At 45.6% G+C, this 25,575-nt stretch overlaps 2 protein-coding genes across 2 annotated transcripts; one reads left to right on the plus strand and one right to left on the minus strand.

Annotated features, from left to right (window-relative positions):
* The first annotated feature begins 8,730 nt into the window (after positions 1–8,730).
* On the plus strand, positions 8,731–12,523 carry hey1 (hes-related family bHLH transcription factor with YRPW motif 1). The gene is made up of 5 exons (XM_055876666.1): positions 8,731–9,138; positions 9,340–9,415; positions 9,538–9,621; positions 9,853–9,934; positions 10,279–12,523. Exons 1-5 carry the CDS (start codon positions 9,053–9,055, stop codon positions 11,010–11,012), a joined length of 1,062 nt encoding a protein of 353 aa, XP_055732641.1. The 5' UTR covers positions 8,731–9,052; the 3' UTR covers positions 11,013–12,523.
* Positions 12,524–14,086: 1,563 nt separating this feature from the next.
* LOC129819944 (stathmin-2-like) lies at positions 14,087–24,832 on the minus strand. The gene is made up of 5 exons (XM_055876667.1): positions 24,529–24,832; positions 17,890–17,985; positions 17,319–17,497; positions 16,189–16,380; positions 14,087–15,914 (listed from the first exon to the last, which is right to left on the minus strand). The coding sequence occupies exons 1-5, from the start codon at positions 24,545–24,547 to the stop codon at positions 15,855–15,857; spliced, it is 546 nt and encodes a 181-aa protein (XP_055732642.1). The 5' UTR covers positions 24,548–24,832; the 3' UTR covers positions 14,087–15,854.
* Between the last annotated feature and the right edge of the window lie 743 nt (positions 24,833–25,575).

Genomic DNA, 25,575 nt, shown 5'->3' on the forward strand with positions numbered 1-25,575 from the left:
TCTACTCTCTACCCTCTACTGGAGAGCAGCAGGTTCACCAGAGAAACCAAGCAGCCAGCAGGGAGGGAGCAACAGTTCATAGTGAAGTGTGTAAGGCCTATATGCACTTACAGTAGACGTGAAGGACGTTGTCTTATACCAAAAGCAGTGCTTTAATATACTGCACTGTTCTGTATGACGCCAACAGGCATTAGATTAATAACAAAACAAATTGATACGAGTGATGATTGTTCCAGAATGTTTCTTTAAATGGTCTTAGAAGGGGATGCAGACAAAGGAGCTTAAAACAGATTCCAGAGTGATTGACTAGACGTTCTGGTCTGAAGCTACTGTAATTAGGGTCAGGATAGTAACATTGATGTGGTTGTCTCATAACAAGCCTAGCAGACAGTCATGGCTTATAGACGGGAGCACCAGGAGATCACCAGGAGATCACCAGACAGACAGAACAAGATGAAAGAAGAATAACTGTTCCTGCCCTTCAGGCTCTCTCTCTCTCGCTCTCGCTCTCTCTCTCTCTCTCTCTCTCTCTCTCTCTCTCTCTCTCTCTCTCTCTCTCTCTCTCTCTCTCTCTCTCTCTCTCTCGCTCTCTCTCTCTCTCTCGCTCTCTCTCTCTCTCTCTCTCCCTCTCTCTCTCTCTCTCTCTCTCTCTCTCGCTCTCTCTCTCTCGCTCTCTCTCTCGCTCTCGCTCTCTCTCTCTCTCTCGCTCTCTCTCTCGCTCTCTCTCTCTCTCGCTCTCTCTCTCTCTCTCTCTCTCTCTCTCTCTCTCGCTCTCTCTCTCTCGCTCTCTCTCTCTCTCTCGCTCTCGCTCTCTCTCTCGCTCTCGCTCTCTCTCTCTCTCTCGCTCTCGCTCTCTCTCTCTCTCTCGCTCTCTCTCTCTCTCTCTCTCTCTCTCTCTCTCTCTCTCTCTCTCGCTCTCTCTCTCTCTCTCTCTCTCTCTCTCTCTCTCTCTCTCTCTCTCGCTCTCTCTCTCGCTCTCGCTCTCGCTCTCGCTCTCTCTCTCGCTCTCTCTCTCGCTCTCTCTCTCTCTCGCTCTCTCTCTCTCTCGCTCTCTCTCTCTCTCTCTCTCTCTCTCTCTCTCTCTGTATCTACCTCTTTCTTTCATCCCCCCTTCCCTCTGTCAGCATCTCCTTCTCCTCCATTCCAGACAGATAGACAGTCCCCTCACGGTCACGGCGGAGAACCACAACATGCAGGGGGTTTGCCTTTTCCGGTTTGCATCTGCTACCCTGGTCCTGCACCGATCCTGCCCCGGTCCCAGCCCCTGTAGGCATACATTTCATGGGATCACACAAGCAGTGCTGGTTCTCAGCCATACCAGTGAGAAGGAGGATGTGGAGGGGCTTTCACACAACCTGGCTTCTGACCTCCCCTTCATTACCAGGGTCAGGGGGCTGCAGGGGGGCCACGGCCTGCCATGGGGGCTACTCTCTCCCAGGCTGCCACGCATCAAAAGTCCATTTAGTCAGGCCAAATGTCAAACACTAGCATGTTTTGATCGTAGAGTCGTTATCAAATTAGGCGATGAGTGAGAACGGGTGGGAGAGTGGGAGTGTGTGTGTGTGTGGTGTCTGAGAGTACTGGTAATAGTACTGGTAACATCAGCAATTTTTCTGGAAATGTAATTATAGCTGTGTAGTAAAAATAACACAATGAAGGTATTCATAGATGCAACTCATTCTAAATTCAAAAATGTATTCCAAATACGCTTTTGCCTCAAATGACTTCACCACCAATACATCAGATTGGATTGCCTTTCAACTATCAACATGTCAGTCAAAGTGTTAAAATGAACACGGACAATCCAGTCTTTTGCTCATTGCCCTAGCCCTCAAACATACAGATCAGTCTGTTGCTCATTGCCCTAGCCCTTCAAATATACAGATCAGTCTGTTGCTCATTGCCCTAGCCCTCAAACATACAGATCAGTCTGTTGCTCATTGCCCTAGCCCTCAAACATACAGATCAGTCTTTTGCTCATTGCCCTAGCCCTCAAACATACAGATCAGTCTTTTGCTCATTGCCCTAGCCCTCAAACATACAGATCAGTCTTTTGCTCATTGCCCTAGCCCTCAAACATACAGATCAGTCTTTTGCTCATTGCCCTAGCCCTCAAACATACAGATCAGTCTTTTGCTCATTGCCCTAGCCCTCAAACATACAGGTCAGTCTTTTGCTCATTGCCCTAGCCCTCAAACATACAGATCAGTCTTTTGCTCATTGCCCTAGCCCTCAAACATACAGATCAGTCTTTTGCTCATTGCCCTAGCCCTCAAACATACAGGTCAGTCTTTTGCTCATTGCCCTAGCCCTCAAACATACAGATCAGTCTTTTGCTCATTGCCCTAGCCCTCAAACATACAGATCAGTCTGTTGCTCATTGCCCTAGCCCTCAAACATACAGATCAATCTGTTGCTCATTGCCCTAGCCCTCAAACATACAGATCAGTCTGTTGCTCATTGCCCTAGCCCTCAAACATACAGATCAGTCTTTTGCTCATTGCCCTAGCTCTCAAACATACAGATCAGTCTGTTGCTCATTGCCCTAGCCCTCAAACATACAGATCAATCTGTTGCTCATTGCCCTAGCCCTCAAACATACAGATCAGTCTTTTGCTCATTGCCCTAGCCCTCAAACATATAGATCAGTCTTTTGTTGATGAGAATTTAAAGTGGAAAAGCAAACTTTTAGCTTATTCAAGGTTTAAAAAGGATTCTAATTTCCACTTTAACATGTCAGACTTAATTTGCCCTAAAACAAATGTATAAACCCCTACAAAAAATGGCCATTAATTATACTCCACATAATAGATGGGTCAGCTGACAACGTCACAAAACGATGTGCGCGCTTCCATGGAGCAGAAGTAAGCGTGTTGTGATTCTGGGTGGCCAGATTTCTAGCAAGAATGACACTGCCATGTGTGGAATCATAAGTGGCTTGTTTCAGCATGTTTCATCATGTTATTGATACCATGTCTTGTTTTGAGGTGTTTTGACTGATTTCATGTCAATACGGCTAAAATTCTCTAGCTAGCTAACCAACAACTGTGACGATGTATTGAAACAACAAGTGGTCATTGTGCAAATGTATTTATGTTTTCAATAAACGGTGGAGAAGAAATATAGCTTACATGTTACCAAAAGTCTAAGCCAACCCTGTCTGTTTTTCCCCATTGTTGAGCACGCCTCAGTTTTGTTGCTAACCAACGAACCCGTCTATAATTCATATTTCCTTTTGCTGTAGGATTATTTTCCTGCTGTAGCAAACTGGCTCAAATTAAGGTCCTACATTTGTACCTCCGGTACCCCAAACCAGACCAGAGATGAAGGAACCCCCCTCCCTCCTCCCGAGGGGCGAGTCTGTGGTTTCTATGCATCATGGCCACCCACCAGGAGTCAGACATGACTCAGGCCAAACCTGTCGACCCACTTCCTCGACTAGAAACCCCCTCCAGCACAACACATATGAAGGCGTCTGGGAAGAGGCTGCCGCAGTTGCATATTTATAAGAGGGGCCGTTCTAAAATCAACAAGCACAGTCCAATATTTCTGGGAAATAATGAAAATGTAAAAGTGAAGCATTGTGTTCTCATTGGACAGACTTTGGCATCTTACACCCTTTTTTAAGGGTACTAATGGCCATGTTAAATGTGTTAATAATAATTCTGCATTTATAATCAGTTTCTAACATAATTTCATCCAACAAGTGGATCCAACAAGCGGCCGTTATGATGCTTCATTGAATATACAGTTGAAGTCAGAAGTTAACATACAACATTAAATTCCGTTTTTCATAATTCCTGACATTCAATCCTAGTAAAAATTCCCTGTTTTAGGTTAGTTAGGATCACCACTTCATTTAAAGAATGTGAAATGTCAGAATAATAGTAGAGAAAATGATTTATTTCAGCTTTTATTTTTTTCATCACATTCCCAGTGGGTCAAAAGTTTACATACACTCAATTAGTATTTGTTATCATTACCTTTAAATTGTTAAAATTAGGTGAAATGTTTCGGGTAGCCTTCCACAAGCTTCCCACAATAAGTTGGGTGAATTTTGGCCCATTCCTCCTGACAGAGCTGGTGTAACTGAGTCAGGTGTGTAGGCCTCCTTGCTCGCACACGCTTTTTCAGTTCCGCCCACAAATGTTCTATGAGATTGAGGTCAGGACTTTGTGATGGCCACTCCAATACCTTGACTTTTTTGTCCTTAAGACATTTTGCCACAACTTTGGAAGTTTGCTTGGGGTCATTGTCCATTTGGAAGACACATTTGCAACCAAGCTTTAACTTCCTGACTGATGTCTTGAGATGTTGCTTTAATATATCCACATCCTTTTCCTTCCACATGATACCAACTATTTTGTGAAGTGCACCAGTCCCTCCTGCAGCAAAGCACCCCCACAACATGATACTGCCACCCCCATGCTTCCCGGTTGGGATGATGTTCTTCGGTTTGAAAGCCTCCCTCTTTTTCCTCCAAACATAACGATGGTCATTATGGCCAAACAGTTCTATTTTTGTTTCATCAGACCAGAGGACATTTCTCCAAAAAGTAAGATCTTTGTCCCCATGTGCAGTTGCAAACCGTAGTCTGGCTTTTTATGGGGGTTTCGGAGCAGTGGCTTCTTCCTTGCTGAGCGGCCTTTCAGGTTATGTCGATATAGGACTCGTTTTACTGTGGATAGAGATACTTTTGTACCTGTTTCCTCCAGCATCTTCACAAGGTCCTTTGCTGTTGTTCTGGGATTGATTTGCACTTTTTGCACCAAAGTACGTTCATCTCTAGGAGACAGAACGCGTCTCCTTCCTGAGCGGTATGACGTCTGTCCCATGGTGTTTATACTTGCGTACTATTGTTTGTACAGATGAACGTGGTACCTTCAGGCATTTGTAATTGCTCACAAGGATGAACCAGACTTCTGGAGGTCTACAATTTTTGGCTGATTTCTTTTAATTTTCCAATGATGTCAAGCAAAGAGACACTGAGTTTGAAGGTAGGCCTTAAAATACATCCACAGACTCAAATTATGTCAATTAGCCTATCAGAAGCTTCTAAAGCCATGACATAATTTTCTGAAATTTTCCAAGCTGTTTAAAGAAACAGTCAATTTAGTGTATTTAAACTTCTGACCCACTGGAATTGTCAAAAAGTGAATTATAAGTGAAATAGTCTGTCTGTAAACAATTGTTGGAAAAATGACTTGTGTCATGCACAAAGTAGATGTCCTAACCGACTTGCCAAAACTATAGTTTGTTAACAAGAAATTTGTGGAGTGGTTGAAAAACAAGTTTTAATGACTCCAACCTAAGTGTTTGTTAACTTCTGACTTCAACTTTACATGGCAATGGGAAGTGATCCTCTTGACTTCAGCCAATCAAAACTGGGGCTGACATAAATGTGGGGTGTGGTAGGTTGACAATGAAAGACAGAGGTGGCTCTATAACACTTCCCTTGGGGGAAGGAGACAACGTGACAATTGGCATGGGTGTCAATGGGTTACCACTTGAACACATCCTCCAAAGGCATTGTGTATGAGTGTGTGTGTGTGTGTGTGTGTGTGTGTGTGTGTGTGTGTGTGTGTGTGTGTGTGTGTGTGTGTGTGTGTGTGTGTGTGTGTGTGTGTGTGTGTGTGTGTGTGTGTGTGTGTGTGTGTGTGTGTGTTTGTGCATGTGTATGTAGATGACCAAACACGGCCAAACAAACAATGCCCCACCCCACTCCACCCCACACACACACAATGAGCGGTTGTCACACACGTCTTAGGGAGAATTAGCCAGTGCTTCCTCTCCCAGTGAGTGGAGACAAAGCTAGCCTTTCCTCTGTGAAACTTAATGCACAGAGGTTATTTATAAACAATAACATGTGGTCTCCGCTGGTCCTGGTGACTGAAGAATGACGTGTCGGCTGGTTCATTGTTTCCATCAGGGAACATCTGTCTGTACTCCGAAGAGCCTCACGCCGTTGGTCGACATCTTATCCCATGTCGGTTAGAGAGCCTGTGTGTGAGGAAGAGCCCTCAGAGACGGAGGCTATTAGACGAGGCAGACAAAGTAGTGTACTATAAGAAATAGAGGGTCATTTCAGAAGCGGCCCCATTTATTCCTCTGGGGCCTCAGAGAGAGTCCAGAGGCATCCATTTATTTGGGACCGGGGTACTTGTGGCTTGTAAATGAAGTCAGATGATTTCTTGATTGTTGTCTGTTTGTTGCATCTCAGTTTTCAGCAAACTCAAAGAAATCAGTCAAAGAGAGTTGAGAAAAGGGAGGATCTTAGAAGAAGGATTTTCTTTTGCTTTGAACTGATCCTCCAGACGCTTCATGTATCAATTAATACCTCCTGTGCTTGGCAGGGAAATAGAGGGTTTGGAATAATAACATTATGACATGTGAGTAATAAACTCCTGGAGTAAACTACACCGTGGCTGTGTGTCAGACAGTCGGATGACCTACAACCCCAAGAGAACCACACAGCGACTGTGTGTGTAGTCTAGAAGTCAGAGGACACAAATCCCCAAGCCAACATGAGAAAGGACTGTTTGAGATTCAGTCTGATTGGCAAGCGCAGGGGGATTGAGGGAAATGATGTTGTGTCACAGCCACTACCTCGGCTGGATGTGTGTGTGTGTGTGTGTGTGTGTGTGTGTGTGTGTGTGTGTGTGTGTGTGTGTGTGTGTGTGTGTGTGTGTGTGTGTGTGTGTGTGTGTGTGTGTGTGTGTGTGTGTGTCTGTGTGTGTCTGTGTCTGTGTCTGTGTCTGTGTCTGTGTCTGTGTGTCTGTGTGTGTGTGTGTCTGTGTCTGTGTCTGTGTCTGTGTGTCTGTGTGTCTGTGTGTGTGTGTGTCTGTGTCTGTGTCTGTGTCTGTGTGTCTGTGTTTATATGTGTGTGTCTGTGTGTGTCTGTGTGTCTGTGTGTGTGTGTGTGTGTGTGTGTGTGTGTGTGTGTGTGTGTGTGTGTGTGTGTGTGTGTGTGTGTGTGTGTGTGTGTGTGTGTGTGTGTGTGTGTGCGTGCGTGTGCGTGTGCGTGTGTGTGTGTGCGTGCCTCGGTCACCTTCAAAGGCAGCCCTCTGAAAGGCACTAATCACAACATGTGATGAGCCTGGAGAACAAAGCCAACAGGCAGAAAATAACAGCAGCGTGGGAACCCTCAGTGAATTTGAAATACAACAGGGAGAGAACGAAACCACCCATCCCACCCACCCTCCGACTCACAGCCCGCCAAGCCTGCCTGCCTGTTGCCACACTAACAATCAGCAGCAGAATGTGGAAGTGTGTGTGTGCGTGCGTGCGTGCGTGCGCGTGCGTGCGTGCACGTATATGTTTGTGCCCCCCTGCCACGCCAACAATCAGCAGGCAGCAGAAAGGTGGGAGTGTGTGGGAATGCGTCTGTCTGTGTCATGTCTGAACTCGAGGCTAGCTGGTTGAAGGCAGCAATAACAACAACATGAAAACAGCCCTAAGAGCTTCCTCTCATTCATGTTTCTTAACAAGGCAGCTCCTCTCCTCTCCTGGCCTGATGACTATTATGCATGCTGCTGCCTGGGGTTAATAGAGATAAGGATCAAGGATTCATAGACTATCTCAGAGTAGGATTTCTGATCTAGGATCAGTTTGGCCTTTCAGATCATAATGAGTAAGATTATATGGACAAAGGTCAGGGGTCAAACACTGCTGATGTACTGTATGGTCCTCTCACGTTTCTTCCTCATCAGAATCTTTATAGGGTAGCCAATCAGCGTATGATCAGGTCACAGTGGCAGGAGGTGGGGGAACATGGCAGGCTGTCATTCTGAGAGACAGCCAAGACCAGCAGAAAACATATGACCATCATTACATTGTTCATGAGTAATTAAGATACCTCAAACCTGTAAATAAAACCCTACGTTTTCAGATACGTAGGGTCAGATAGTAATATTCTGATCTAAATTTATGAATATTCCTTGATTGAATCAACAAGTAGCTTCAAGTAGTACAGGGCTACTCTTTGCCAAATATATTCTTGAACATGTCTGCAAGTGGGATGTTCCAGACCTGCCTGTTAAAATACTTTGGTTTGTCAATGAATGTCCTATAAACTATGAATGTTTATCTGAATTCGACACCAGGTCAATAAACTGAGCTTCCTTCTATACAATAAGGCCCTCACAGGGGACCCTTACCCGTGGCATGGGACTGGTGTGTGTGTGTGTGTGTGTGTGTGCGCGTGTATGACTCATGAAAACAGGTCAAAAGGATCAGCAAGAGCTAAATCTGCTTGTCACATGAGGAGAGGGGACATACAAACACACAGAACAATGTCTGTCAAATGATTTGGGAGTGTGGCGATTATTGGGACCCAGAGGGGGTGTGGTGTGGTGATGACACACTGGAGAAGCTGGCCTCCTTTAATTGCATTATGCCTTTTGTGTGGCAAAGTCCTCATCCTCTCCAGTCCCTAAAGCATCTTTACCGTGCATCATGTCCGCGGTGGGTAAGATTAGACTTCATAGTTTCCTCTTGAACACTGGCTGTCCTTTAGATGAGTTAGTATTGGATTACAGGTTCACACGCTCGCCTCTAGACCGCCCGTCGCCCCGACCAATTGCCCCATTCATTTCAAACGCCGGAGACTGCCGTCGCCCCTGATTGGTTATCAGCGTTGGGCTAAGAAACTTTCCCACGGCAAGCGCGTGGTGACAGCAGGCCAGCCACTCCTCACAACCGGGACAGACAGCCACAGTACTCGGGAGGGGAGGGGGGTTGACAGTCACGGACCGAAAGTCTATTGGACCCCTGTCAAAATCATTCAAAGAAGTGGGGCGTGTTTAGGCCGTAGAGTTCCCTTGCAACTGTGCTGTCACTCAAACCATAGCTGACTTATAATTGGCTAGTTATGGTGCAATGCCAAGCCCCTTCTGGCTGGCAGTGATGTAGAAATGATACCGTGGGAAAGCTTGGTCCTTCAAACGGATGAGCTCGACGCATAGCTGATAGACGCACAGAGAGTCGGAGAATTGAAAGACTTGGACCATACTGTATTGTACTCTGAACGAAGGAAACACAACAGCGGATAAAAATGAAAAGGAATCACGATTTTAGCTCCTCGGACAGCGAGCTGGACGAGAACATTGAGGTTGAGAAGGAGAGTGCAGATGAAAATGGGTAAGATTGTGTCCAATATTTTCGTTTCATTGCATTATTATTATATCTTCCGAACCTACGTTCCAAGGGTCTTACTCCTGTATTGCTTTGATATTGTTTATAAGAAAAGACGTGCAAAAATGTGACAATATATTCAGCAATTTGGTCATTTCCGAGGCCTGATGCACATTAATACAATAATTGAATGTGTTGTTCTTTCAGGAACATGAGTTCTCCCCTTGGGCCGATGTCTCCAGCAACAAAAACTCAAGTGAATGCGAGGAAGCGCCGTAGAGGAGTGAGTACATTTCTTGTTAGAATGGTCGCCCGTAAACGTGTGCAATACGCACGTTTTTACACCAACTAAATTCTAAATTTTTTTCAGTAACTGAATGTTCCAATCGCTCATCTCTCCTACAGATCATTGAAAAACGTCGCCGTGACAGAATCAACAACAGCCTCACGGAGCTGCGCAGACTGGTCCCTAGCGCGTTCGAGAAGCAGGTATGGTCCGATCCCTGTGTAATGCGTAAAACAACCGCCCCATCAAAAAGTTTGACAGAATACGGCAACGTGCTTTGAACTGGTAGAGAACAGTTCAAGTTTATAAACTTTCCACATGTTTTAAGAAAATAACGAATAATAATTTCCAGTATATATATTTAATGATTTAAACGATATTCAATACCTTTTTATTAGTTTAATTAATGTGCCTTCTGTCCCAAAATCCTTCAGGGTTCAGCTAAACTGGAGAAAGCAGAGATTCTGCAGATGACGGTGGATCATCTGAAGATGCTTCATGCTGCTGGAGGAAAAGGTATGGTGGAGTCGTTTGTACTACAATAAATTACCATAATAAAATAATTACTGTATCATGAAAGGAAACAATGTTTTTGAACTGCCATTTATAATATCTTTCTCTTCACTGAGTTGTTCTGTAAACTCAAGCTATGTGCATCTCATTAAATATTTTAGTAAGTCAGGCAGGCATAGCACAAAACACCTGCTTTAGTTTCTTTGCTAACTTTAACTATCTTCCTGGATTGTCACACTCATTATTATTAGTAGACTTCAGTAGCCTTCCTTTATTCCTGCTCTACTTGTTTGGTGGTATTGACTGAAAACACTTAATTAACCCTGCTTCTCCCCTCTCCCTTCCAGGTTACTTTGATGCCCATGCTCTGGCCTCGGACTACCGGGGTCTGGGTTTCAGGGAATGTCTGGCTGAGACGGCCCGCTACCTGAGCATTATGGAAGGCCTGGACAGCACTGACCCCCTGCGGATCCGCCTGGTCTCCCACCTGAACAGCTACGCCTCCCAGAGAGAGGCCCACTCCGTCTCTGTGTCTGGACTGGGCCACCTGGCATGGGGCTCGGCTTTTGGGTCTCCCCCCTCCGCACACCTGGCCCACCACCTCCTCCTCCAGCAGCAGCACCATCAACACCAGCAGGGGGCGACGTTACCGTTACCACGCAGCGCCTCCAACAGCTCTCCGTCATCCTCCTCTTCTACTCCTTCTTCATCCTCTTCTTCCTCCTCGCCGATAGAGAGAGAGCCTCGCTCCTCGCCCCATGGCCATGCTCCCAGCAGGCTTAGCGGTGCCACCCCCCTCTCTGAGCACAGTCACGCCCAGGGGGGTCCTCTCCGTGTCCCCCCCAGTGCTGCCCCCCTCCCCCCAGGGCTGAAGCTCACCGTGACCTCTACAGCCTCCAAGCTCTCCCCTCCCCTCTCCCTGTCCTCACTCTCCACCCTATCGGCGTTCCCCTTCCCCTTCAGTGCCTTCCCCCTGCTGTCCCCCAGCACCCTCAGCCCCCCCGTCCACACCCCCTCCAGCCAAGCCAGCCTGGGGAAGCAGCCCTACCGGCCCTGGGGCATGGAGATAGGGGCTTTCTGAACTATCTTTAACCCCCCTCCACACTGACTAAACTGACCAAGTAGATGGCTAGAGAGTGCACCATCACTATGAACTGAACTGAACTCACCAGCTGAGCTGGACCTTTCCATGGCCAAGAAGATGTTGTTTTTCTATCATACCATATCAACATTCTATAAAGGAGATAGCTATAGGAATACTATTTTTTTTTTTCTTAGAAATTGCGTTTTTCTATGATGTTGTCGAAAGAAGGAAACAATTATGAGAGAGCAAACAAAGTGATTGTTTAATTAACAATATTGAGTTATCTATGTGTTGTCTGTTAGTGGGCTTTGCTTCTCCTCCCATAGTGTGTTCAGCCTGTAAGGGGAAGATTTCACAGATGGTCAGGCTGTCAATCAGTCGCCCATCAAGTTCTCAGCGAAACTGTCCCCTTTGTTTTCCCATTGAGCCCTGGACTGTACTTGTATCTCACAGAGAGAGGGAGAGAGAAAGAGAGGGAGAGAGAGATGCGTGGAGAGTGAGGTCTTGGTGGTGCCCTTTTTATGGCATTTTATGGACTGGAAGAACTAAAAGCAGGTGTTTGTTTGACTGTTAGAATTGATCCGGAACCCTCTTGTTTGCCATTAGTTTGATTTGCATTCTCTGTGTGAGTTTCTATCGCAGCAAAATCTCTCTGAAGTCATGTATTTACAGTCATGAGTCAAGGGTGAGGACAACAAAGAGTTAATGTCCTTTGACGTGATGTCTACAGAGGTCACAAGACCCTCTATTTCTGATTGTTAGCAGATTGCAGATTGCAGTCTAAAAGTGGTAGCTGTACAATTGTTTAACATTAAACAACATACTGTCATAGCGAGCTGAGCAGGCAGCTATTGAGACGTATGGAACCAATTGGAATCGGTGTAATAAAAAAAATGCAATGCTTTTTCAAAGAATTACAATATTAGTTGGTCTGAGACTTGCAACATAAATTCTTTACACTCCTTTACATTCGATTATATTATATGATCCATAAAAAGTGGTGGAGAGGCGTGACACTCTTCTCAATTAAAACATATATTTTTTTATGAATTAATAGACAAAGTATCATATGATATCATTTTCAACATAGACGCCAATAGGAACAATCGCTGAAACACACTGCAGTATCCCTGTACCTCTATATAGTCATTGCTCAGAGATATCTAGACTACATATTCCCTATACGGTCCAATTCTAGATGGTTTCCGACCACATCTGTGTGGATTCTATGGCGAGTCTGTGACAGTAATAGCATCCCCTCTTGTAAGAGGTGTATTTTTTACCAAACCTCAAAAGTGATTTTGTACATAAGTGTTTTGTATAAAAAAGCGCTGATAAATCTGATTTCTCAGCTTTCTAATAATGATATACTGTGTGTATGTATGTACACTAGAGATGGGATGTATGTAGAGAGAGAGTGCTGGGACAGCATGTGAGGTACTCTATTCCGTCCTTCACTTATCTATCTGTGTGACTTATCTGCAATAAAAAGCTATGAGAAAATGAAATCCATTGTTTGCTCCTTCTGTGTCCCAAACTATTGTGTGATTGAGACCGTGTGGAGAAAGACATATTTTAATAAGTATTTCTGATATTCAAAACTCAACCCTCGCTATTTATAGCCGTCTTTGGTTAATATGACTGCCTGGAACTGTTGAGATTCTCTTCCTTATTTATTTGAATTATTAGATCAATCTTCCACCAACATTATCCAACATTTCTGAAGTCTGTTTAGATAAAGGAAGATATCGTTGTGATTAACAGTAGTAATATTGACTTTGACTCCACACTGCTCTCCATGGGTAACAGGTAATAGTCCCTGGTCCAGTCCCTGTCTGTCCATGTCCCTATCTGTCCCTATGCTGCTCTCCGCTGTGCTGTGAGACAGTCGACGCCCGGTATCAGCCACAGCCTCTGGGTCTCTTGATTGCTTCTCTGTGTGTACAGGAAGCGATTAACAACGAGGGGATGTCCTGGACAATGGCAGCTTGGCTGGCCTTACCGCGTGGGAAGAGAGGGAGGAGGGAGAGAGGGAGGAAAGGAGAGAGGAGGCAGGAGGAGAGAGAGGGGAAACAGAGGGTAGTGTGGGAGGCAGAAAGGGAAGAGAGGGAGAGGAGAGGGAGAGTAAGGGCAGTGTGGGAAAGTGGGAAAAGAGAGAGAGGGAAAGAGAGAGTGTGATAGACATAGGGCTGTGGGAGAGAGGGGAGAGAGAAAGAGAGGGAATAGAGAGGGAAAGAGAGCAGTGTGGGATAGAGGGGAGAGGTAGGAGGGAGAGAGAAGAGAGAGCACAGTGCTGCTTTGTCCCAGAGCCATGGTTGCAGCCCACTCTCCTCCCGGTGTGCTTGGCTCCCACGCTCCCCCAAGTTACTGTTGTTGCTGCTGCCTGGACGCCCGTCAGAGGAGTGATAAAACAGAGCCTCCTCCTCCTCCTCCGCCTTTCATCAACTCTGCCAAATCATCCTCCTCTATCTCACACACCCTCCTATCCCTCTCTCTTTCACTCGGTCTCCATCCCCTCCTCCTCCTTTCATCAATGCTCTGCCAAAATATGCTCCTCTCCTGTATCTCTCCCACACCCTTTCCCTCCTTCTGTCTCCATCCATCCTCATTATCGTTCTTCCTGTCGTTTGTTTGCCAGAATTGTAAGGTGATTCTCATCAGTAACTATGAGGGAAGAGTCTACACTACAGAGTCTAGTATTGTCTCATGTAAACCCTACAGGCAATTCTGGATTTACTTCATAGTAAAGGGTCAATGTGTTACAACACTGCCAATTGCAATCTTTTGTCACCACCTACTGGTCATATGCGATTCTACAACTGTGGATGATCACTTGCTTTCCTTGGCCATGTCCATATTTAAAAACAATTGTCCAAACTAATTCAGAGACTGAGTAATAAACATAGTTATATTATAGAAATAATACAATAATACATACCAACAAAGATTAATGTGACAGATTAATCTGCATTTGTAATTGGACATGCTCAAAAACAAATTTAATTATTTTTGTCTTCTTCCAAGCTAAAAAGACAATACATCAGTAATAGAATAAGCACACAAAGCCAATATCATTCACAGAACCCCAAACCTTTATTAACCACAGGTTGCTCACAAAGATATATGTGGAGGGGGGGAAACACACAAACAGGAAGAGAGAGAGGCAGGCAGATTCATCACCACAGACAGGACGCTGTGATGTCATCAGTATGTGACCGATGGTCAGATATACAGCTCCAACTTCCTGGCTGTGCCCCCTGTGCTCCCCAGCACACATGCACACACAATCCACCCAGCCCTCCTGAAACACACACACACACACACACACACACACACACACACACACACACACACACACACACACACACACACACACACACACACACACACACACACACACACACACACACACATACACACACACCTGACCTGTATACACTTGCATGCACCCTTTGCAGATGGCCACTGTCTTTCATTGTCATGTTAACACATCTAACATCATCTAGCTGTTATTTGAAGTCTATGTGTTGATTGGCTTACATGTTGCCTACTTTAGCTGTTTATGCCCTTCGTGTGCCTTAGTCTGCTTTACCCAGTTAAAAGCTGTTTAAATACTAAGAAGAAGGTACAATGATTCATTCTCCATAGTGAGAGAGTTATTCTATGATTCTCCATATATAGTGTGAAACCTTCCTAGTAGCATTTGGCATTGGTTCCTCTCTGGTACGACGTGAAAGAAATGAGAGGGCCCATAAGCTTGTAGGACATGGATGTAACTTATGGATCTACCATTGCCTCTATGTTAGCCGTTATATGAGTTTGTAGCATTCTAGGCACGATTACATTATCTACATGTCTAAGATGGTACATACATGCTGAGAGAGTGATTGACAGGGGACGCAGGGGGCCTTGGGAACCAGGAAGGATCATAACACCCCTCTGTGACATCATGGTATGAGCCAGGGATGTCATGTGACCTCTGCAATGCCCAACTGACAGAATTTAACAAGCTCCTCTTGATCGACATGTCATGTTTGCCAAATTTCTCAAAATGTGTGTGTGTAAGTGTGTTTGAGAGTGTGTGTGCGCGAGCTTGCATGTGTGTGAATGTACTACTGTATGTAAGAGAGTGGGGGATCAGACAGACAGGCAGGAGAGAATCGGCTCATAAATGCTATAATAAGTCTCCTGAAGTCTAGCTAGTCTCTCTTCCAGGAGTCAATGTGCAGCTTGCATTCTAATCATCCCCACACTGACTGACTGACTGACTGACTGACTGACCAACACAGACACAGACATGGTCAGAAAATAACCACCGCAAACACACGTCAGCTAGCTGGCAGACTCACAACAACACAGAAGCCTGATAGTACAAGAGAAACTGCAAACGTTTTTTGTTCCGAGAAAAACTAAACAACAATGTACATCCATAGATAGAGAAAATGATCCAATCGCAAACTGCAATACTTTAGCTGTATTATCATACTGTATATAACAAAAAAGGAAGTATTTACAAAAAACAATACCCACTTTCACTTGGTTGGCTTCTCTTTTTCTTTCTTTTTCATCATTTGAAATTGAGCAAACACATTCTTTTATAGGGAGGAGTGGGAGACATTTTCATATTTGTTTGTGATCCCCCCCATTTGCTAACGCTGTTGGTGTGGGCTGGCGGTGGGTGGGTTGGTCATCCTCCTCCCTCAAGGGAGGGGGGGTCGTCTGATGCTGTGGGGGCTGTAGTAGTAGGGGGATCGGGGGGTCCCCCGGGGGGGGGGGGGGGTTGTCGGGGGGAAGGGTGGCTGTAGGGGGGTACGATGGTCGGTGGCGCCCCTCATCTGCTCACGCTGTCAGCTCTTCCCTGAGCTCTTTGTTCCTGCGCACCACCTGGGCATGCCTCTCCTGAGGACAACACAGAGAGAGATGCTGCCATATTGGACGTACCAGAAACCTTTTAATACTGACCCTGCCCTGAGACTCTCTGATTCAAGTCTGTCAACTTACTGTCGTCCCCCTTTCAGCTGACATGTTTGACTACAATTGCCAGTGTTTCATCCTTGAATGATGCCACCAGCCCCTACCTATCACATCGTACCCTTCTATCTTGCCCACCCCTTCCATTCACCTGGTCTTGCTATCTCCACCTACAATTTTTCCCACCAAGTTCTCCTCTCACCTTCTCCTGCAGGCGCTCCATGATGGAGGCCAGGTAGGCCTGGCGGTTCTCCTTGATCTGCTCCATCTTCATGGTCAGCTTCTCCTCTGCCATCTTGCTGAAGTTGCTGTTCTCCTCCATGGCCTTGAGCAGCACGTCCCTTTCGTGCTCCCGCTTCTCTGCAAGGGCCCTGAGAACCTGGGCCTCCTGGGACTGAAGAGGGGACGTGATAGAGTAGAGTAAAGTAGAGTAGGGTACAGTAGTGTAGAAAAGAGTAGAATAATATGAAGTAGAATAGAATAAGGAATCCGAATAGAATAGAATAAAGTAGAATAGAATGCAGGTGGAGGCCAAGATACAAGGTTGGAAGGAGAGGGGAAGAGTTAGTTTTAGTATCGTTCCTTTGCCTGATGAATGTACTCATTGCTTAGTAATAATAAAGTAAGTATAGGAGTCAAAGTCTAAGCCAAGCTAAGGTATAGGTTAAGACAAGCTGAGGAATAGTCTAAGCCAAGCTAAGGTATAGGCTAAGTCAAGCTAAGGTTAAGACAGGCTAAGGTATAGTCTAAGACAAGCTAAGGTATAGGCTAAGACAAGCTAAGTTATAGTCTAAGCCAAGCTAAGGTATAGGCTAAGACAAGCTAAGTTATAGTCTAAGCCAAGCTAAGGTATAGGCTAAGACAAGCTAAGGAATAGTCTAAGACAAGCTAAGGTATAGGTTAAGACAGGATAAGGAATAGTCTAAGACAAGCTAAGGTATAGGCTAAGACAAGCTAAGTTATAGTCTAAGCCAAGCTAAGGTATAGGCTAAGACAAGCTAAGGAATAGTCTAAGACAAGCTAAGGTATAGGTTAAGACAGGATAAGGAATAGTCTAAGACAAGCTAAGGTATAGGCTAAGACAAGCTAAGGTATAGTCTAAGCCAAGCTAAGGTATAAGCTAAGACAAGCTAAGGAATAGTCTAAGACAAGCTAAGGTATAGGCTAAGACAAGCTAAGGTATAGTCTAAGCCAAGCTAAGGTATTGGCTAAGACAAGTAAGCTAGGACAAAGTTTGTCCCAAGTGTAATTTACTAGCGTGATTCAGTGTGATTCAGTTTTGGAATTAAGTTGTCTGTTTATGCTAAGGGAATCTGATAGATGGTGACTCACTCTCCTCCGGTCCTCAGCGGCCTCCAGCTTCTTCAGGATGTCCTCTAGAGAGACCTCCCTCTTAGGGGGCGAGGTGACGCAGTGGGCTGCGTCCGACATCGGGGAGGGGGGCTTCAGGATCACCTCGAAGGCCTGGCCAGAGGCACGCTTGTTGATGGGCTTCACCTCCATGCCTGCTACTGCAAGGTGAGAAGTGCATGTGTGTGTGTGTGTGTGTGTGTGTGTGTGTGTGTGTGTGTGTGTGTGTGTGTGTGTGTGTGTGTGTGTGTGTGTGTGTGTGTGTGTTTGGTAGAGGGGGGGCAGATGGAGGAAAACCACAGAAGGAAACTCAAAATGCTGCCTTTGTAGTATTTACATTTACATTTACATTTACATTATTTAGCAGACGCTCTTATCCAGAGCGACTTACAAATTGGAAAGTTCATACATATTCATCCTGGTCCCCCCGTGGGAATTGAACAATTACCCCAATCAAACTTTCACTTAGACAAAGAAATGCCTCTTCGTTGCCTTTACAGTAAGTTGAAAGTGATTTGAAACACTAAAAAAGTCAGATGACTCTTCTGCTTACCTTGGAACTCTCCCATCAGGTTCTTGCGTGTCTCAGGGTACAGGCAGGAGCAGAGGAGAGATAGGACAGAAATCTCCTTCATCTTCTCTTTGTATGCTGTGGGGAACACACACACACACACACATGCACACACACACATGCGTGCACACACACACACACACACACACACACACACATTGTTAACCCACTTTCTCCTCCTCATAAATGATCATCCCACATGGCATCGCCATCTTTAGATGTTTAGGAAAATAAATATTCAGCAAATCCTTAAATAGAAAAGAAAAACATGATAATCAAAGGCGGTCTAGTGAGATGAATCAGCCTGAGGTTTCTAAGCCCCATTTTGTGGAGCTTTGTTTGTGCAGACTGAAGGGAAGTGGGATGGCTGTGTGTGTGTGTGTGTGTACATACTTGCGTGAGATGGTGTCTGCTGTGTCCTCATATGTTCTGAACGGTTGACCACCTCCCCACAGCATTCATTCTCCATTCATCATTAGCTATGCATTTCATTTCAGCATATAATTGATTTACATAGCTAACAGTCAAGGTACCCTCCTTGCCTAGTCTGTAGCTAGCACTGGTAACACCCAACAGTCATTTAACAGCAAGGATAGCACCTAGAGGCTGAATGATTATGGCTGATGTTGCCAAAATCTAGCCTGGAATCCAAACTGTATTGTTCTATTTCAATATTATTTCACTTCAGGATTCCAGGCTAGAAAGTTCCTGAGCTTTGGCACCCAAATTGGGACTAGAACTTACTGTAGCATCCCCATAAGGCAGCCAGCAAAGATGGGAAACCTACTGTATCATACTGCAACAAACACTCTGGCTCTTGTCCTCCTGGCTGCTGTGCTGTAGTGTTCAGTACAGTGTGTATTGGAGGCACAGTCAGAGTCCAGCCGGGCACTTCAACGTGCCAAACAGCACCCAAGCCTCTATGATCTATCATCCACCACACGCTGTGGGCTGCAGGGCTGAAAAGTGCTACATCGATCACTGACTGATGTCCATGGCTGGGAGTCAAAACTGAGCAAAATAAGGCTGAGATTTACAGTTAGACAGCTTCTCCATGGAGGAGAGAAGTGTAGCTAGTGCCTACTGCCGCTCTGCTGTTGCTCAACCAGCCAAAGCCTCTCCCTGTCTTTCTGTCTGTTTGAGTGAAGTGTAGCTAGTGCCCACAGCAGTGGTACTGCACAACCAGACAGCTCTCAGCCTAGCAGACGCCACGGGTAATCAGATCAACTCTCACATGTAGCAATAGCTCGCTGACTCTCCGATGGGCTTGTTAACCCCTCCCAGAAGAAAAAGAAAAGGAGATGAAAGAGGGGATGAGAAGAGGAGGACTGTGTTAACTCTCTTGTTAACCCCTCCTTCCCAGAAGAGAAGGAGAAAAGGAGGACTCGGTTAACCCCTCCCATAGAGAAGAAGAGAAAATTAAAGGGGGGGTGAAGAGGATGAAAGGAGGGCTGGTTTGAGCTGGCTGACTCCCACAGGGATGGAGGGACCTCAGGGCAGGCAAATGGATGCTGCTGACTTCGCTGAGGTAGTGGAGGGGATTTTCATTTGTTATTACTAGACCAGACCATCTCTACTGGTGGCCCGCTGGACGGATGTGCATGTGTGTGCATCTACTTAAATGTGTGTGTGTGTGTGTGTGTGTGTGTGTGTGTGTGTGTGTGTGTGTGTGTGTGTGTGTGTGTGTGTGTGTGTGTGTGTGTGTGTGTGTGTGTGTGTGTGTGTGTGTGTGTGTGTGTGTGGGTGGGTGTGCCTGTGCGGGTGCAGTTGTGAGTGTACGTGTGTGGGTGTAGGTGTGCATGTGTGTGTGTGGGCGTGTGTGTTGGCTGTCACGTCGTCATTAAGAGGGCAGTGTGTGTGTGTGTGTGTGTGTGTGTGTGTGTGTGTGTGTGTGTGTGTGTGTGTGTGTGTGTGTGTGTGTGTGTGTGTGTGTGTGTGTGTGTGTGTGTGTGTGTGTGTGTGTGTGTGTGTGTGTGTGTGTGTGTGTGTGTGTGTTGGCTGTCACGTCATCATTAAGAGGGCAGTGTGTGTGCCGGGAACCACAGGCAGCAGCCATTTTCCCTTCAGGACATCTTGTCAGTGATGTGAACAAATGGTTGTTTAGTGGAGCAGATAATGTAGGTTAAGTTTTAATGAGTAGGTAGTTGTGTCAACCTGCTCTTACCCTGGTCTTACCCTGGCCTGTTGTGTGTTTTGTTGTTTAGTGAACGTTGTCAACACATTTAGTTGAAGTGATTCAATACCGCAAGATCTACACTGAACATCTTCTCTTATCCCCATGGAGATCTCCTCCTCACCACGGAAACAGAGCCAGTTGTTACGTTTCCTGTTGTAATCCATCAGCATGAGACCACAGATCATCAATAACCTCCCCCCTCTTCCTCCCCCTCTTCCCTTCTTCTTCCTCCTCTTGCACTGGTGCTGTCCTGTTCTACCCCGTCCCTCCACCTCCACCCCAACCCAATACTGTCCTGTTCTACCCCGTTCCTCCACCTCCACCCCAACCCAATACTGTCCTGTTCTGCCCGTCCCTCCACCCCAACCCAATACTGTCCTGTTCTGCCCATCCCTCCAACCCAACCCAATACTGTCCTGTTCTGCCCGTCCCTCCACCCCAACCCAATACTGTCCTGTTCTGCCCGTCCCTCCACCCCAACCCAATACTGTCCTGTTCTGCCAGTCCCTCCACCCCAACCCAATACTGTCCTGTTCTGCCCGTCCCTCCACCCCAACCCAATACTGTCCTGTTCTGCCAGTCCCTCCACCCCAACCCAATACTGTCCTGTTCTGCCCGTCCCTCCACCCCAACCCAATACTGTCCTGTTCTGCCAGTCCCTCCACCCCAACCCAATACTGTCCTGTTCTGCCCGTCCCTCCACCCCAACCCAATACTGTCCTGTTCTACTGTCCTGTTCTACCCCGTCCCTCCACCTCCACCCCAACCCAATACTGTCCTGTTCTACCCCGTCCCTCCACCTCCACCCCAACCCAATACTGTCCTGTTCTGCCCGTCCCTCCACCCCAACCCAATACTGTCCTGTTCTGCCCATCCCTCCAACCCAACCCAATACTGTCCTATTCTGCCCATCCCTCCACCCCAACCCAATACTGTCCTGTTCTGCCCGTCCCTCCACCCCAACCCAATACTGTCCTGTTCTACTGTCCTGTTCTGTCCGTAAGCATCCCTTCTACCTAACCCAATACTGGGGCCTTACAGGTCTTGAGGGCCCAATAAGCTAAAACAGCAGCTTGACTGACTGTGTGTGTGTGTGTGTGTGTGTGTGTGTGTGTGTGTGTGTGTGTGTGTGTGTGTGTGTGTGTGTGTGTGTGTGTGTGTGTGTGTGTGTGTGTGTGTGTGTGTGTGTGTGTGTGTGTGTGTGTGTGTGTGTGTGTTGGATAAAGCTCATCATTTAGTTTACAACCCAGCCTCTAGACGACAATATAATCAGTTGTGTAATTACAGCATTAATGGAGAACTATAGTGGAAATGGGCTGTTGAGTGGGATGGTAGGTGGAGGATATTATCAGCGAGGGAGGTTTCAGACATTAGTATGCATTGTTGAACACTGAAATGCAAACAACAGACCAATAAGCCTGAGCCTAATTTTTTTTAAATAACCACACCCAAGGAGTCATGTTCCCTATTTAGTGTAATGTCATCTAGACCTAATGTCATCTAGGTCCAAGCACACCGAGACAGTCGTGAAGAGGGCACGACAACACCTATTCTCCCTCAGGAGACTGAAAAGATTTGGCATGGGTCCTCATATCCTCAAAAGGTTCTACAGCTGCACCATGGAGAGCATCCTGACTGGTTGCATCACTGGCTGGTATGGCAACTGCTCGGCCTCCGACCACAAGGCACTACAGAGTGTAGCTTCCTGCCATCCAGGACCTCTATACCAGGCGGTGTCAGAAGAAGGCCCTGAAAATTGTCAAAGACTCCAGCCACCCTAATCATAGACTGTTCTCTCTGCTACCGCACGGCAAGTGGTACCGGAGCGCCAAGTCTTGGTCCAAGAGGCTTCTAAACAGCTTCTACCTCCAAGCCATAAGACTCCTGAACACCTAATCAAATGGCTAGCCAGACTATTTGCATTGCCCCCCCCTCCACCTCCTTTTACACCGCTGCTACTCTCTGTTGTTATCATCTATGCATAGTCACTTTAATAACTCTACCTTCATATACATATTACCTCACCTAACCGGTGCCTCCGCACACTGACTCTGTACCGGTACACCCCTGTATATAGTCTCACTATTGTTATTTTACTGCTGCTCTTTAATTACTTGTTACTTATATTTCTCATTCTTATCCGTATTTTTTTAAACTGCATTGTTAGTTAGTGGCTCGTAAGTAAGCATTTCACTGTAAGGTCTTGTTGTATTCGTCACATATGGCTAATAAAATTTGATTTGATTTGATTAGGATACAATTATTATTTTACCTGTTGTATTCGTCACATATGGCTAATAAAATGTGATTTGATTTGATTAGAATACAATTATTATTTTAACTAAGAGACATTGCTGATGATAGCCTCCCCTCTCTGGCTGAGATATTTGATTTCAGCTTTTGCTTAATTCGTATACATTTTATTCTACAACTGTTGATGGGTCTTGAGAAGTGATGAATACAGCTCTATGGCAACAAGAGTCACAGGAGTGACTCAGGCAGAACTGGGTTCAGGGATGCACTCAGTGACACTGCAGAGGCTATGACCTCTGGAGGGCGCCATTGTCCCAGAAAGCTTTGGCACCTTAACACAAAGAATGGGGAATATCTGATAGCCACACCTAAATCATGGGCTTATCTGAGAGATCACACAGTAGGCCATGTATATATTATAAATGAACAAGGATCTTAATGTACGTTAACGTAAGCATGGTTGATGTCCCTAGCCAAATCAGTAGCCAAGTGGACAGAGAGCATACATTTGAATTTTGGCTCGTCATTTAATAGGCCTACCACTATATGCCATTGGGAGGAGGAGGCTGTGTATGTCGCCCACAACTGTCAAATATCCTGTCTGTCTGCCTGCCTTTCTGCCTGTCTGTCTGATAAAAATGCGTTGATCCCAGGCTGTAGGCAACATATTCTTATTGAATTTTTCTATAAACAGCAAGGACACATTTCTATTTCTATTACAGTCGCTGTCATTGACAGTATGGTACATAACCAAACCTCAACTGATCCGGCCTACGGCCCTGCCTGCCCTTGCGCCCACTGACGAGGTCTATGACGATCATGTGCCCCGGGTGTCTGGCCCATCCCACTCGCCCCGTGTCTGTCTACAACTCAATAATAAAATATAAAAACATAACTAACAGCTATGCGGCCAGGCCGAGACATAACGAAACAGCCCGCTGCAGGTGCAAGCAGACGCCAGGACCTGACACAGTTAAATGTATTGCTCTCTGTCTGCACCCTCATCCACCCATCCATCACCGACCTAGTCATCCTGAATACAAGTAGTCCCTTGACCGTCGTCGCCATAGAGACGGGTCTCAACTCACTCAAAGGGCCCCACATCTGCATGAAAGTGCTCCATTAAGCATTAGACAATCTTGGATAGGTCTATACTATTTATGCTCCCAAATATCTTAAAACATTTATCATGACTGGCTGTAAGCAAATCAGGCCTAGCCATGCAATAAAAATGATATCAAGACCAGGCATGAAATTGCCGGAATATGATGACACATTTCACTTCCATCCATTCCTCCATATAACCAAATAGACATGTTTAGATCATAAATTGAATGACAGGGCAATCATCGGCCACTAGGAATAAATGTGACTATATGATTAGTATCCATATAGATTCGAGAGAAAAACATCTAATGCTGCAAACGACCATTCATTTTAATTGCAAGTCGTAATTCTTCACCTGACAGCTTTAGCTCAGATGTAAAGTGTGCGGCTCGAGATTCATTTTTTCTCATGCATTCCTCTTATCATTCAACTTGATTGAGCATACGATTATAATAAATAGTAGCCCAGTCCCTATAATAATATGTGTAAAGGTTTAGCCTAATTCTGCTCTGGGCTGGTGAGGAGAGAGAGAGACCGTGATGTTGGGTGCGGTCGTTCTGCATTGTGCTGTTGTATGAGCATGTGTTGGTCTACAGAGGCAGGTGCGGCAGCCAGCATCCACAAGAGCGCCTATCCTGCTCGAATAATCTACAGCAAATGTGTCCATAGGATTTCTTCAATATAGGCTATGTATTCGCTTTACGCACAATGTAAAAAAGGAGATTGAATATCCCTATAATAAAATGTTATTGGGCTATTTAATCCTAAACTGTAGCCCACTATTATCAATCAACCCTGTTGATATAGAATGAAAGGAAAAACAAATGCGTACAGTTCAGGCTCAATGTAAACACAAGCAAAATGATTGCATCTATTTGCAAGTTTAAAACTACAATATTTGTTGACGTGCGACAGACTTTGACCGCTCCCTTTAATAAATGCTTGGCAGTCTTTTGTGCCAAGGGTGTCGCCGCTGCATGCTCACACAGCATCCTTACAGCCTCATGCAGAATCACCACCCAACGCTCTGTGACTGTCAACTGGTCCCCAAAACACAGATAAATAACGGTACATCGTTAGCTTACCAATTGCTGTTTTAGCCATGTCTGTCGGTTTGTGCGGCGTTCGTGCTGCTGAAGTGGGCTATAGGCTACTGGAGGGAGCGTGCGTCGCAGTTACTGGTCGGTGCTTGGCGAGAAAAGGGAGCAAGGCACTGAGTCAGCAAGAACACTGCTGTGTGGGGAAAGAGAGCACTGCGCGAGACAGCAAGGGGGCTGGTGAATTACAAGCGTCTATACGTGCTCAAGCAGATTGGCTACCGCGGTCCCCTGACGCGCATTTCCTAGGCAAGAGACAGTCGCTTTTTCCTCTAATGTTCCTGTGTGTAGGATAGCTCAAATTGCCCCTATGAAAGGTGACGGGGTGGGTGTTATCCCTCTTTGTTTTCTCTAATGGTGCCTCCCGTAAAAAAAGTACTGTCAGAGATGGAATCGGTCCTAATGGCTCTTGTCCATGGTGCTGAAACGGTATCAGAGAGAGGCAGCCTACTAATAGCTTAACTTAATGGAAATAGACGTTGAAGGTAAATGAAACGTAACTTGACCACAATGTATAGGCCTAATGTTTCGTGTGTGACATAATTACAAGGTAACACATAGGCTGATCTGTGAAATTTTGACATTGATGTTTTAATGCCACTCACTAGCGTATTTATTGGAATACAATTATATCTAGGCTATACGTGTAGTGGCTAAATGGCCTTCTGCTTCACAGTAACACGTCTTCTTCCTATGTCTTTGTGATTGTATGATAAAGTATCCTATCCAGAATTGAGACCTGTAATGATTCATAGGGGTTGGGTTAAATACTGAAGACACATTTCAGTTGAATGCATTCAGTTGTACAACTGAAAAGGGATCCCCCTTTCCTTTTCCATTTCCCGAATATTATAGTAGGCCTATCTGACTAAATCGTATTGTAAATGACCTCTCCAATGTTCCCTCTTCAATCGCTTGATGTCAGCAGACAATTACTTTACTAGTTCCCAACAAGACCTTCACTTCAGCCATCAACCAGAGTGGGCTATGAATTAGGAAAACAAAAGCAAACTTTATAATAAATGGATATGCTCT

Source organism: Salvelinus fontinalis, chromosome 22 (genome assembly GCF_029448725.1).
Source record: "Salvelinus fontinalis isolate EN_2023a chromosome 22, ASM2944872v1, whole genome shotgun sequence".
NCBI classification, from domain to species: domain Eukaryota; kingdom Metazoa; phylum Chordata; class Actinopteri; order Salmoniformes; family Salmonidae; genus Salvelinus; species Salvelinus fontinalis.